This window comes from Oratosquilla oratoria, chromosome 27 (genome assembly GCF_046742065.1).
Source record: "Oratosquilla oratoria isolate Oo_2021 chromosome 27, ASM4674206v1, whole genome shotgun sequence".
Taxonomy (NCBI): domain Eukaryota; kingdom Metazoa; phylum Arthropoda; class Malacostraca; order Stomatopoda; family Squillidae; genus Oratosquilla; species Oratosquilla oratoria.
Window position 1 is genome coordinate 7,681,262 of NC_134803.1, and position 15,000 is coordinate 7,696,261.

Genomic DNA, 15,000 nt, shown 5'->3' on the forward strand with positions numbered 1-15,000 from the left:
TTGAGTAAGAAAGAAAAAAAATTATCAAAGTTCTATAAGGAGCAAGATTAGTAAGATTTGGGAATAACTAGCCTTTAAACTACCTACCACACTATCATATATTTCACTATCACTGACATATACATTCTCGCTCTCTATCTCTATCTCTCTCTCTCTCTCTCTCTCCTTTTTCCTCTTTCTCTCTTGCTCTCTTTCTACTTATCTATCTTTGTCTGAATTCGCGTGTGTCTGTTTTTCTCTTTCACTATCTTCTATCCTCCTTTTACGCACAAGTAACCCGCCCAGTCCTGATTCTTATATCACCTCTATACGACATTAAAATCAGTCGGTAGATTGTAGAAATCATATAAAAAATAAAAAATAAACTTGTTTGACGGCAACAGCTTGGCAACGGAGATGTAATCATTTGCAGGTACTGTGATTGTGACGAGTGGCAGAAGGATGTTGGATGCCGAAAAATAATAAAAATAATTGATAACAAAATATTGGTGATATGAAGTGTCTGGGAATTTGTTAATACTCACTTGTTTGTCAGTGCCAAGTGGATACTCAGCACCAATTCCTAACCACTGGTGAATACCTTTACATTATGAGAATATCTTCTATTTAATATCGAATACTCACTCGTCTTTAGAAGAACTGTAGGAATCGTTGTGTTGAAGTTGTGCCGGCTCTCCAGAATGTTGTTTATTCTGCGACTGCTGCTGCTGCTGCTGTTGAGGAAGCTCTGACTGTTGTAGATTCAGGTTTGAATTGATATTGTTGTTTTCAGAGGTCATGTTGTTACTAGTGTTGTTGATTTGGTTGTTAATCTCTAATGCATCGTTACCAACGCGTTGTTGTTGTTGCTGTTGTTGTTGTTGCTCTTCCTGGATCTGCAACTGTTGTTGTTTGTTGTTGTTTTTGTTTTTCGGCTGGATGGCATTGTTCAGCTTTTCTTGTTTGTGTTTGTGACCTTTGTGACCTGATATCATCCACTTGAACATGCCGGTCCCTCCGCGCCTGCGAAAAGAAAACGGAAAATTGTTAAGCAAGAGAATGGGAAATGTGTATATATACATGTGTGTGTGTGTGCGTGCGTGTATGTATGTATTTACCTTCATACTTTTCCTTCTTTGAATGAGAAGTCAGTTATCTTGTGTATTTTTTCTGTGAGTTCGTCTATGCATTCTTTTGATATATAGCTCGTTATTCCGTCTGGTCCATGTGACTTTCTGACATAGAGTTTCCTTATTTGGTCCCTTATTTCTTTCTGTGTCACCATCATTTCTTTCATTTTAGGGGATCCTTCCTGGTGACTATCATCCCACAATTATAAGCCTTCAATTGTAAAAACAGACTTGAAGTGTCTGGTCACTACTTCAGCCATTTCTACATCTTCTGTGTGTTCTTGATTTCCTTCACGCAGTTTTATTATTTCGTGTTTGTCTTTTGGTTTGTCGTTTACATATCTGTAAAATAGTTTAGGTTGATCTTTGTATTTTGCTATTATATCTTTTTCATAGTTTCTTTTTTCCTCTGTTCGTATGTCTACGTATTTATTTCTCAGTTTAATGTATGTTTACCATTTAGTCTCTTTTTGTCTCTTTTCCATTTTTTTCCAAGCTTTGTCTCTTCTATCTTTAGCATCGCTACACTTTTTATTATGCCAGCACTTTATGTACTCCCTTTTCTGTTTCTGCTTAGGCACATATGTGTGTGTGTGTGTGTGTGTGTGTGTGTGTGTGTGTGTGTGTGTGTGTGTGTGTGTGTGTGTGTGTGTGTGTGTGTGTGTGTGTGTGTGTGTGTGTGTGTGTGTTTTTCACCTTGGTCTTGGTCTTTGGATCACGTGTTGGACTTGTGATCGACAGCTATTTCCCTCCCGGAAGAGAGCTCAGAGCTCGTATGACCTATCTATGGGTAATGCTATGACCTTACACGCACACACACACCCAACTCCCCGCCCATGAGAGTTGGAGTAACGACTCGAAGCGCAGCGATACTGAAATAATTTCAGCCCTGGGCAGGATTCGAACCAGGTACCACCGGCACCCCCGTACTGACAGTCGTGTGTGTGTGTGTGTGTGTAACATCTCTACCTACCCAGGTAGTCGTGACGACCACCCTTGAGACAGCAAACAAAAAAGAGGGATGATGGAGAGAAAGTTGGGGGGAATGATGGAGGAAGAGGAAGAACGGTAATCACTGCACAAGTACAAGTGATCCTAGAGACGGCGCCGCTGCCGGAAGGATGTCTCAAAGTATGAGTTCTACAGCATGTATACATGAGTGCGATACGGGAGTAACATGTCATTTCGGTACAGCGACGGCCCAACCTCACCTCTCAGTGACCTTTGACCTTGGTATTTGCAGAGTGATTGGGCAGAATCAGCAGAACTATGAGTAGTACTTATACTACGAGAATAATGAAGTGATAGGAACACGCTATAGGTAAATTGTAGAGTGAAGAAAACAAATAAATGTCATGGAGGAATGAAAAGCGTCAAGAGAAATATATTTTAGAGGATGGATGCGGAGTGAACATTATGTGAACGAGTGTTTGTGCCTTGGATTTATGGGGTAGAGACTTGGAATACAAGTAAGGCATAGAGAAAGTGAAATGTGTTTGAGATGAAGTGTTTGAGTAGTAAGGTGATGGTTATAAGGATAGATAGAGTTGTAGATGTACTATATCTTACTACAGTGGTTCTGACCCGTGCAATGGGGAAAGAGCATAATTGTAAGCAATATTAAGGAATTGTTTAGGGTATTTTAATTTTAGCCCAATGTTAAAAACATTTCTGATTTCGTCATCAATAAATTCAGGACTACAGATGCGGAAAGATCTAAGAAACATAGAAGAGAAAACTGAGCGTTTAATACTATTTGGATGAGAATAATGATAATGAATATTTGAGCTTACATTAGTTGATTTACCATATATTTTAAATTTAAGGATGTTATCATGACGTAGGATAGTGCAATCTAAGAAAGGTCAGGTACAATTTTTTTTTTTAATTTCTAAAGTAAATTTAATAGAATCATCAAGGGTATTTAATTTGGTTAAAAAACCATGAACATTTTTATCTTCTGGCCAAAGACATAAAATGTCATCAATATACCTAGAAGGGAAGATTTTGTGTAATATTTTAGTTTCGATGTATTCCATAAATAAATTACTCAAAACTGGGGATAAAGGGTTTCCCATACTCACGCCCAATTTTTGGGAACAGAAATTACCATTGAATTGAAACATCTTTAGCACATACATTAATTAGTTCAATCAATGTAGAAGATGGCAATGGAAGAACATGTTTATCAAGTTCATTTTGAAGGTAGAATAATAAATCATCTATTGGGACTTAAGTAAATAAACTATGTCAAAACTAGCCAATGTAAACTTAAAATTTGGTGTGATATCATGGAGTTTGTCTATTAAATCAGAATTGTTTGTAACATGAGAAGAAGAGATTGTACCTACTAAAGGGCTAAGGATAGTAACTAGCCATTTGAATAGCTTGTAAGAAGCAGAACCGATAAATTCAATGGTAATTTTTATTCCCATGTATAGAATGGACACACCACGACCAGATACGTACATCGGACACCTAAGAGACCAAATCCGCGCGACAGGCATGGAAGTGCACCTACGGGCTCTGAAGCAAGACAGGGCATACCTGAAGTACCGACCTCCAGCCCCATGGATATCCCCATCAACCACCTTCAACCACACATAACTACCACAAGCAAAAAAACATTGCTCACCAGGGGAACTGAGATATGCAGCACGAACAGCGATCGAGGCAACGGAGGCCCAGGGTTGTTTTGTCTGCTACACTGACGGCACTGTGGACCCGGAGAACGACATAACAGGAGCAGGGGTATACTACGCAACATACACCGCCGCCTGGCGCACATCAGACCACTGTTCGACCCTACAGACTGAGCTAGTAGCAATACAAAAAGTACTGGAGTACTCAAGCCAACTATAAGGGCCGGTGGTCATACACACATACTCTCTTGTGGTGACACAAAGACTCCAGAAGAAGGACATACCCACCAACGTAAACATTATCACAACAATACTCTACCTCCTGCAGCTACATATATTTATATATATATATATATATATATATATATATATATGTGTGTGTGTGTGTGTGTGTGTGTGTGTGTGTGTGTGTGTGTGTGTGTATGTATATACATGTATATATATATATATATATATATATATATATATATATATATATTTGTATATTTCGGTAGCAGGTTTTTCTGTAGACAGATTTTATTGAAGAAAATAGCAATAGATGCGTTGATGATTTTTTTGTATAGATTTTCAAGACGTCTAACTATAGACTTGGCTTCTGGAGGTAATTTTTCTATCGCTGGTCCAAAGAACATGATTCAAACTCAGAAGGAAGAGGAGTAGAGTTTTAGTGGAGCTTGACGTTTCGTACACTGTGTACGTTTTCAAAAGCAATGACAAAGGTCAGAATACATTAGGCTTATATACAAAAAGAGAGGAGCATAGTTAGCATAAGGATAACCACTGGGGAATTGTAGTAGGAGGGAACCATTATATACATATACATATACATATACATATACATATACATATACATATACACACATATATATATATATATGTATATATATATATTATATATATACACATATGTATATATATATACATATATACAATATATATATATATATATATATATATATATATACATATATATATATATATATATATATATACATATATATATATATATATATATATATATATATATATATATATATATATATATATATATATATATATATATCCTATCTCCACCTCCACCACCACCACTATCTTTACTTCTACTATCACCACCACCTCATCCACCACGAGTTTCACCACAATAACCGGGACTCTACCATTGCCATTACCACTTCTATTCCACAGGAGAACATTAGACTGAAGAGGCATTGAAATATAATGGGATGTGGACTTCAATTGCTCTTCTCGGGCGCCATTTTTCACTCTTGAGTACAAGCGAATGATCGACATGCTAGGCGAAGCATTGTACCATAGCGGATGGTGGTGCGAGGGTTATGGTCGGAAAAATGTGCTCACTTACTGTAAGCTCTTTTTACCAACCCCTTCCTTAGTAGGTGTTACTTTTTATTTTCTTATTCTGGCCGCCGTCAGACGATATTATTCATCTCTGTTATACCTTCTTGGTACCCTCTTTCCGTTGTGAAAGAATAAAGATTACTGTGGAATATAACTAAATCTCCCGAAACTGGTATTGTCTCTCTCTCTTTTTTTTCTATACAATGTGAAAGTTGATAGGACTCATTATGTTTTAGTGTGTGACCTATTCCCAAGCCATATTCGAAGTGATGGTGGGACTCAAAACCGATTAAGCTCTCCAACAGTCAGAGGAGCATATTTTTTCTTTCAGATTTACCCCCACACACACACACACACGCACACCTCATAAGAAGCACCCAAAGATTTTTCGAAGCATTCCTCTGGGCTGAAGCGTTTTCACTCTATTATTCTCTGTTTGTTTATCTTTCCGAATGTCAAAAGCCTCTCTGGGTTAGTCGTTACAGCGGTACCTGGCTTCCATTGTTGCTTCGAGAGATCTGTGACGTCGAAATTCCTCTCAAAGCAACAAACAGGGAAAGAGTAATTGGGTCCGCGGACTGGTCAGTAATGGCCCAGAGGAAAAGTACTACTTTTGCTCACTATCTTTGAATCACCATCTTCGTTCTTCTACATCATGTATAATGAAAGTTGAGTCGTATACAAAATATTTAGTCCTTCAGTTATTGGAACTGTTTGTTCCATATCAATTTTCATTACAATGAATAGAGTTTAAGAATCGAAGGTCATGAAACTCTTTTCAAAACCTAACGTACTTCTGGCAACTGTTCGAGCATTTAGGGTGAAGGGGATATTCCGCCTTCCTCTGCAGCTGAGCGCCTCTTGGTGTTTGCCGCTTATGCTTACGCCAAACGAACCAAGGCTTCGGCGTCTCAAGACAAGAAGCTAAGTAGACAGTAACTCAAAGTCCCTCTACAGAATCAACGCGTCACAGCAAAGGCTTTCATGCCCAATAATTTCGTAGTGAGAAATATAAGACAAAAAAAAAAAAAAAAAAAAAAAAAATTAAACATGAAGTAAATGAATGGCTAATTGAATATGCAATAGATGAATAAATAAAAATGTATATTAATAAATAGATGAATAAATAAATGGATGAATAAATTAGTAAGTTCATAGATATATGAAGATAAATGATTAAATAGGTAAATAAATAAATAAATAAATGAATAAATAAACTAATTGATTAATTAATAAACAAATGAATGATAAATGAATAAATTAATCAATAAAAAATTAAGTCATTAAATAAATGAATAAATGATTAACTAAATAAATAAATAGATAAACAAGTAAATAGATTAATAAATAAGTGAATAAACACAGTGATAACTATGTAAATGAAAAGTTAATTAGAAAAGTAAATATTGGGGGTAGATTTTAGATTGGTTACCGGGGTTCAGTCCACCTGGGGAATTAAACCGGATCCCTTAATCCATTTTTCCCTCTTTCTTTACTTATTTTTGGCCTTTTCCCAAAACCTTTTCAATATTTTTCTTCGTTTTTTCCAACATATCGATGTTGTCAGTTTGTGTTGATATTGTGTAGTTGCAAAAAATTACAGTGACAAGGGCAAGAGGAAGAGGAAGAGGAAGGAGGGAGGCGGAAGGAGGAGGAAGAAGAGAGGAGGAAGGAGAGAGAGAGAGGAGGAGGAGTAAGAGGAAGGAATAAGAAGGAAGGAGGAAAGTGTAGGGGGAAGAGGAGGAGGAGGAGGAGAATGAAGGCGGATGAATAGAAGGAAGGAGGATGAAAGGAGGAGGAGGAAGAAAGGGGAGGAAGAAAGGGTAAAGGGAGTGGAGGATGAAGAGGAGGAGGAGGAGGAGGAGGAGGAGGAGGAGGAGGAGGAGGAGGAGGAGGAGGAGGAGGAGGAGGAGGAGGAGGAGGAGGAGGAGGAGGAGGAGGAGAAAGGAGAAAGCTAGGAGGATTAATCAAGAAATATATATATACTAGATTATCCCAAAAACAGGTTAGATTATAATTATTTGACGCCTCAACCAGAACGCTTCAGTATCTCCTGGAACTCTCCCAGGAGCATATAGAACCCATCCTCCTTCACCCATTTTCCCCCATCGTCCTCCTTCATCTTACCTCTTCGCCCTTCTTCCTCCCTTCTTCCTACTCCTTCTCCAGCTTCTTTCACCTCCTCCTTACCTCGTCACCTCTTCACCCTTCTTCCTCCCTTCTTTCTACTCCTTCTCCAGCTTCTTTCACCTCCTCCTTACCTCGTCACCTCTTCACTCTTCTTCCTCCCCTCTTCCTACTCCTTCTCCACCTTCTTTCACCTCCTCCTTACCGCTTCACCTCTTCACCCTTCTTCCTCCCTTCTTTCTACTCCTTCTCCAGCTTCTTTCACCTCCTCCTTACCTCTTCACCTCTTCACCCTTCTTCCTCCCCACTCCTTCTCATCCTTTCTTCTCCCCTTCCTCTTCACCCTCCTCATCCCTCTTCCTTCTCTCAATCTCTCTACCCTCCTCCAGGACTAACTTTCTAATAGGATAAATAACAGAGACAGATGATTAATATACTCCCTTAATGTAACTAAATGACAGGACACTTAATATGATGATTGGAGACCACAATCACTCAACAGAAAACGGTGCTTCATCAAAAAGAGGGTTCAATCGGCCACACGAACAGAGACAGTGGTTGTTGTGGTTGTCGAGTAGTCGTCGGTCGACTTATGTAGGGGGATGGAGTGACGCACTAGTCTAGATGCCGGACCCTCAACTGCTCGACAACCCAGTGGCCCACTTTAAGTATTTTCTTCTGGTGTGAGGTCATCTCTATTCTAGATTTCGGTCTTCCTGACGCCAAGTGATTTCATTCAACTGAAAATTTGACCCTAACATGATCTATTGTTGTCGAACAGTTACGATTACATTACTGTTTTATGTTGGAAAGATAGCGAGGCTAATAAAAGATTTTTCGTTTTCTATATATTTCCAACATGACAAAGTTTTCAAACGGACCTTTTGACAGGGCGGCAGGTCATTTGATCAACTTGGGGAGAAATACCCGCTGAAAAGTGCTGGGAACCTCCAAATTTTCTTATTATTATCCTTATTATTACTATTGTGTGTGTGTGTGTGTGTGTATGTGTGTGTGTGTGTGTGTGTGTGTGTGTGTGTGTGTGTGTGTGTGTGTGTGTGTGTGTGTGTGTGTGTGTGTGTGTGTGTGTGTGTGTGTGTGTGTGTGTGCGTGTGTGTGCGTGTGTGTGTGTGTGTGTGTGTGTGCGTGTGTGTGTGTGTGTGTGTGTGTGTATGTGTGTGTGTGTGTGTGTGTGTGTGTGTGTGTGTGTGTGTGTGTGTGTTTGTGTGTGTGTGTGTGTTTGTGTGGTGTGTGTGTGTGTGTGTGGTGTGTGTGTGTGTGTGTGTGTGTGTGTGTGTGTGTGTGTGTGTGTGTGTGTGTGTGAGTGTGTGTGTGTAAGAGAGAGAGAGAGAGAGAGAGAGAGAGAGAGAGAGAGAGAGAGAGAGAGAGAGAGAGAGAGAGAGAGAGAGAGAGAGAGAGAGAGAGAGAGAGAGAGAGAGAGAGAGAGAGATTGACTGACATTGGGGACAGTTGTACCACCACAGCTGTAATCAATAGGAAAGCACCTGAAACCAGACCAGCTGACACACGCTCTCCTCACCAGCTAAATAGTCCGTCTTCTAGTCAGTCATATAGCTGGTTATAAAACTATCTAGACAGCCGGCCTACTAACCTGCCGTTTCGCCGTTTAATTAATCAATCCCCAAGCTCAATCTAGTAAGCCTATCAGTCTAACTGGATTCACATCAGGAAAAGTTTTTTTGCTCTTGACAAAAGGTCACGCCAGTTTAGAAAAAAAAAAAAATGGAGCCATGTTCTCACCAGGTTTCATACTATTTTGTATCACATCCTTTCAATGCAGCTGCGTTGTGTATATCCCTTGTTCTGGCAAATGGTGACAATATTTAATCATCTCCCGTACGTTCCTGTCTAAAAAAGAATTTGCATTTAACAATGTCCGTTTTGGCTTTCTCATTTAGTATGATAGTTAGGTAGGAACATAACAGAATCTTCCTTTATCAATGATACATTTCTTGACAATTCAAGCATTAGTCATATTTTACAAAATTAGATTTTTTCCCCCCAGAATCAATAACCCAAGAGCGGACTTGCTTGAGGTCATTCAGAATCATGCGAGATCTTTTACTAATACCTTCCCCATATGACTTTATTCTTTAACGTTCCTGTACCTTGTTCTGTAATATTATGCACCTGAGGATGTCTTCATGAACGGAAACGTTTTGTCTCTATCTTTTCTTTATTCTGGTTCTTTACACACACACACACACACACACACACACACACACACACACACACACACACACACACACACACACACACACACACACACACACACACACACACACATATATATATATATATATATATATATATATATATATATATATATATATGATTACGAAAGAAGCCTCTTACTTCGACAGAAGCTACCACCTTTAGCCTTAGTTTGTGTGCTAAGTGACAGTAGCCATTTTGGATAAGAAACGCAAGGAAGCATGTCCGAATGAGTTAATATAATGTGTGGCAGAGTATGTGACACTTGTTATACTATATAGTTTTTCATATCTCAAAAAAAAAGTGTGGTGAAATAACAAAACCCATTCCTTTTTCAGCAATGGTTGAAGTCATATCTACGCAAACATAAGAAGACTTGTTAATTGTTTATAAATACAATAAATTCTCTTACAGACAAATTCACATGCTGGAAGCCGTCAAACATCAGTCAATCATACAACAAAGTGTCTTTGGTCATAGAATCATACAAGAAGGCGTCTTTCGTCACAGAGTTATGTAACAAGGCGCCACACAAGGTGCTACACAATATGGAGCTACAGTGGGTGTCACACATTAAGACATCATACAACAAGGCGCCAGACAAATAAATGATACAGCAGGGTGATACAAATCACTGTATAATATAGCACGACGCCATGTACCACACACACACATTTGTCATGCAGAAACGTAATATACACTATCTCCTACAGCGGGGCATTATACGTGACTCTGACATCAATGCAAAAAAGCATCATGCAAAAGCGTATTATTGAAAAAAAGTTATCACGTACACTACTTCATGCCCTACGAAAACAATTCTGAACCTTTCCTCAACCGTGTACCCACGCCCTCGGAACGCCCATACTTGAGTTCACAACCGACATGAAGGTACAGAAAAAATAGAAAATGAAAATATTAAGCTTGTGAACAAAATCAACTTTGATCAAGAAAGAAAACATGCATACAAGAAGGAAAACACCCATTCAAGTCATGTATATAACATATGGTTTGCAAGGTATTGGTATATAACATAATGCATACTTAATATTCAGTTATGATAGCCTTACCATCCTACCTACTACCTACCCCCCTAACTATTATCTACTTCCCTACCTACCTCCTTACTTATCTACCTATTTACTTCTCTACATTTAATCCTCAGCTCAGCCGACTCCAATCCAACAGAGGAATAGATATACTCTAGATCCCTACTTTAACCCTCTAAGGACTGAATTATTTTATGTTTCAATTTTTATTAAATTCATGTTTATTATCTTAAATGTTATAAACGTTTGCTGCGTAAGTTCTTGCAGAATGAATCATACACTAGTTTGTGGCATACTTGTTTTTTGCCATCCTGTACTTGTTTTAGTGTTAATGGCATATATACAAAAACTTTTTTTGTGTGTGACCATATGGTTACGCTAGTCTTTCAAGGTAAAAGTCATATGATATCAATGCATGACACAGCTGGGCATCGTACCCAGCTGCATAATGTAAGAAGACATCACACATCAGGGCATCATGCAAGAAAGTGTCATTAATCAGTATACATTATGACATGATAACGTGTGTGTATGTATGTGTATGTGTATGTGTATGTGTGTGTGTGTGTGTGTGTTTGTGTGCAAGTGTACATGTTAATAAGAGTAATTGTTGACTAGAGTTTCACTGAGTGGATGTTTGCAGCCCCACAACAGCCGCCATCCTTCCTCGTTTCCTCCCAAAGATCTCTCTGGGAAGAGACTTTGACCTGTTGTCTGTGTTGAATCAGTGTGGGTCTGTTCCTGTATCGTAGGCTGAAATTAGTAAAAGGAGGGGAACAGTCACAGGTTTTTAGTTCTTCATGTCTGGTAAGGTGCAAGAAATACATTTAAAGTTGATAGAGAGAGGTATCTTGGGCCGGTTTAGGGCCCGAGCGTGAGCTGAGATTAGTAAAAGGAGGGGAACAGTCACCGGTTGTTAGTTCTTCATGTCTGGTAAGGTGCAAGAAATACATTTAAAGTTGATAGAGAGACATCTTGGGCCGGTTCAGGGACTGAACTTGAGCAACCCCACCCCCACCCCCACCCCGCACCTCCAGATGAGGGTGAGGGGGTTGACGGGCTTCGGGAACAAGCAACAGCAGGGAGAAGTATCTTCTCGACGTTCCAAAGGAATATGCTAAAGGCTTAGAGAACAGCACCGGGATATTGCAAATTAAAAAGTCTCCTCCACTGCATTGCATTACACTCTATTGGAATAGAAGATAATCAAATTAGAAATAAAAAAAACACTTATCGCCTACTATAATAACTAATTAAAAAAAACATGAGTAGATCATCATGTCTCTGAGTGATGACATAATGATGACATAACGACACAGTGTCACTCATTGGCAGCAGCAGACAACTAATGATCCAGGGCTAATACAGTCTGCGCTCCAAGTAGTCCGTTCAGGTTGTTGCATACTTCGTACCAAATCAACTTTATTACATGGCTCTCCCTTATTTCTCATCTATATGCTATTTGAAATATATATATTTTTTATATTCTGTGTATAGTAAAGGAAGGTGAAGATTCCAGTCAGTATCACTTTTTAAGATTATAACAACGATTACCCACCCCGTCCCACCTCTCTCATCTTTGACAACACAGCGAGACAACATTGCGGGGAAAAAGAGCTGCTACGTGTCATAGAACTTATTCAAATCGTTTTTATAATCCTAAAAAGTGATACTCAGTGTACCATACAGCTTCCTTTACTATATACAGAATGAAAATAAAAAAACGCGTAGATGGGAAATAAGAGAAAGAGAAAGGCATGGGCTATTGTTGATTTGGCACACTGACTAATAGTAAATCACAACGTATATCACACTCCTTGAAGAGTAGATTGTAGCTACTCTGGCACGCGATAGATATCTTCGTTCTCTAGAAGAGTTGAGTCTGCTTAGGTTGAGTATGTTAAGGTTAGGTTTGGGATTAAGTTTTAATTTAGGTTAGATTGTGCTATGTTATGTTATGTTATGTTATGTTATGTTATGTTATGTTATGTTATGTTATGTTATGTTATGTTGTGTTGTGTTGGTTAGGTTAAGATAAGTTAGGTTAATTTAGGTTAGGTTAGGCTAGGTATAACCAGGTTATATTAGGTTAGGTTAAGTTATATTAAGTTAGGTTAGGTTATATTAGGTTATATTGGGTTAGGTTATATTAGGTTATATTAGATTAGGTTAAGTTAGGTTAGGTTAGGTCAAGTTAGGTTAGATTAGGTTATATTAGGTTAGGTTAGGTTAGGTTAGGTTAGGTTAGGTTAGGTTAGGTTAGGTTAGGTTAGGCTAGGCTAGTTTAGTTCACTATCAGTAAAATATATATATATTTTTTTGTACGTATTTGCCTCATAGAACGCATGTGTCAACTTTCCTATTCATTAGAATAATTAGAAAATAAGTAAATAGAGAACTGATTGATTAGATATAAATAAACAAATGAATATATGAATGAATAAACGAATAAGCAGGTAAGTAATTAAGTAAATAAGTGAATAGATAAATGCGTAAATAAACAAAAAACCTAATTAGTAAATAAACAAGTGAACAGATAGATAAACATATAAGTAAATAAACAAATCATCCAGTGAAACCATTAATGAATAGATAAAAACATTTATTATAAATAAATAAATAAATACATAAATGATAAATCAATAAATCAATAAATGAATGAATAAATAGAATACTAGTTAATAAATATATCTACTCCGGTCTCTGAAGATTAGTCTTTCAAATTTCCTTTTCAGCAAAGTAACCAAACTACGCAATATATGTATGGAAATATTCGAAAGTACATTTTTTACACCAAAACTCAAAGTAAGCTGAACAGAATTATGACTGGACAACAATACCGATGTTTGAAATTAGTAGAAGAGAGAATCTTACAGCCTAACCCTTTGTTCGGTTTTACGATCTATTCCAGAACCCCCCCACCCCCACCCCCACCCCCGCCACCACTCCATTTCTATCGGGTAAGAGAGAGGCTTCTACGAAACGAGAGGGTTGAAAATAAGGTTGATATGATCTCCCACTGGCGGGAAATTCAGGCGTAGATTACAGTAAAACGTCAGGCTATGAAGCCACCAAAGAAGTGTTTTTTTTTTTTGGTGGCTGGGGAACGGAGGAGAAGGGGAGAGGAGGAGGAGATGAGGAGGAGAGGAGGGCAGGGAGGGAAAGGGGCAGGGACAGGGGGATAGGAAAGAATGTAGTTGGAAGGGTGGAGGGATGGAAAGGGGATTGGGATGTGTTGGGAAGGAGACGGGTATAGGGAATTAGAGAATACAGGGGAGAGAGGAAGAGGGGACAGGGGAGAAATGGGAGGACAGGGGAAGGGGTGAGAGGGTGGATTGGAAGTTGAGTGACACATGGAAATGAGAGCAGGAAATAAAAGTGCTCATATAACTTCAGTGGAGGGGAAGAACAATGGCGGATTTGGAAGAAGGGGAAAAGGGTGGTGAAAATGAAGCGAAGTGGGGAAGAGGTGGGAGAGAAAGAGAAAGAGAGAGAGAGAGAGAGAGAGAGAGAGAGAGAGAGAGAGAGAGAGAGAGAGAGAGAGAGAGAGAGAGAGAGAGAGAGAGAGAGAGAGAGAGAGAGAGAGAGAGAGAGAGAGAGAGAGAGAGAGAGAGAGAGAGAGAGAGAGAGAGAGAGAGAGAGAGAGAGAGAGAGAGAGCGGAGTGGAGGCAGAGAAGGCGTTAGGAAAGAGGTTGGGGAGCATGCGGGGGTAAAAGATGGAGAGAAGGTGGGAAGGAGCCAGGGAGGACGGGGAATAGGGTGGGGATAGACAGCTGGGGGAGGAGGTAGAAGAGGTGGATAGGGTGTGGGCATGAGCTGAGGAGTTGGAGAGGAGGTGGGGAAAAGGTGGGGAGTCAGGGAAGATTGGAAATGGAGTAGAGGTGGACAGATGGTGGAGGTAGACAGGTGGAGGTGGTGGACAGGTGGGGGAGATGGACAGGTAGGGTAGGTGGACAGATGGTGTAGGCAGACAGGTGGAGGTGGTGGACAGGTGGGGGAGATGGACAGGTAGGGGAGGTGGACAGATGGTGGAGGCAGACAGGTGGAGGTGGTGGACACGTGGGGGAGATGGACAGGTAGGGGAGGTGGACAGGTAGGGGAGGTGGACAGGTGGACAGGTGGACAGGTGGGGGAGGTGGGCAGGTGGACAGGTGGAGGAGGTGGATAGGTGGACAGGTATGGGAGATGGGCAGGTGGGATAGGAAGTAGAAGAGGTGGTGAGGGTATCATAAATTGTTGGGGAGGAGGTGGAGAGTAGGTGGTGAAGAGATGAGGATCAGGTGGGGAGGAAATGGGGAAGTTGGTAATGTCTGTGGTGGTGGGGGGGATTGTTGGTGAAGTGGGTGAAGCCGGTGGAGTGTTGGAGAGGAACCAAGCATCGGAGGGGCCGAGGTGGACAGGTCAGGTCCGACTCTTTAAGGATCGATCCAAGGTCATGAGAGGTCACCTGAGGTCATCGGGCTGACTTTAGCATGAGGAAGA

The 15,000-nt window shown here is 39.8% G+C and overlaps 1 protein-coding gene across 2 annotated transcripts in view; it reads right to left on the reverse strand.

Moving 5' to 3' along the window:
* LOC143039875 (uncharacterized) overlaps positions 1–15,000 on the reverse strand; it is a 440,047-nt gene that overhangs the window by 251,030 nt on the left and 174,017 nt on the right. For both annotated transcript variants that reach the window (XM_076210178.1, XM_076210175.1), the window contains exon 2: positions 625–1,002. In XM_076210178.1, the coding sequence (XP_076066293.1) occupies positions 625–1,002 (378 nt within the window). The remainder of the gene's footprint in view (positions 1–624; positions 1,003–15,000) is intronic.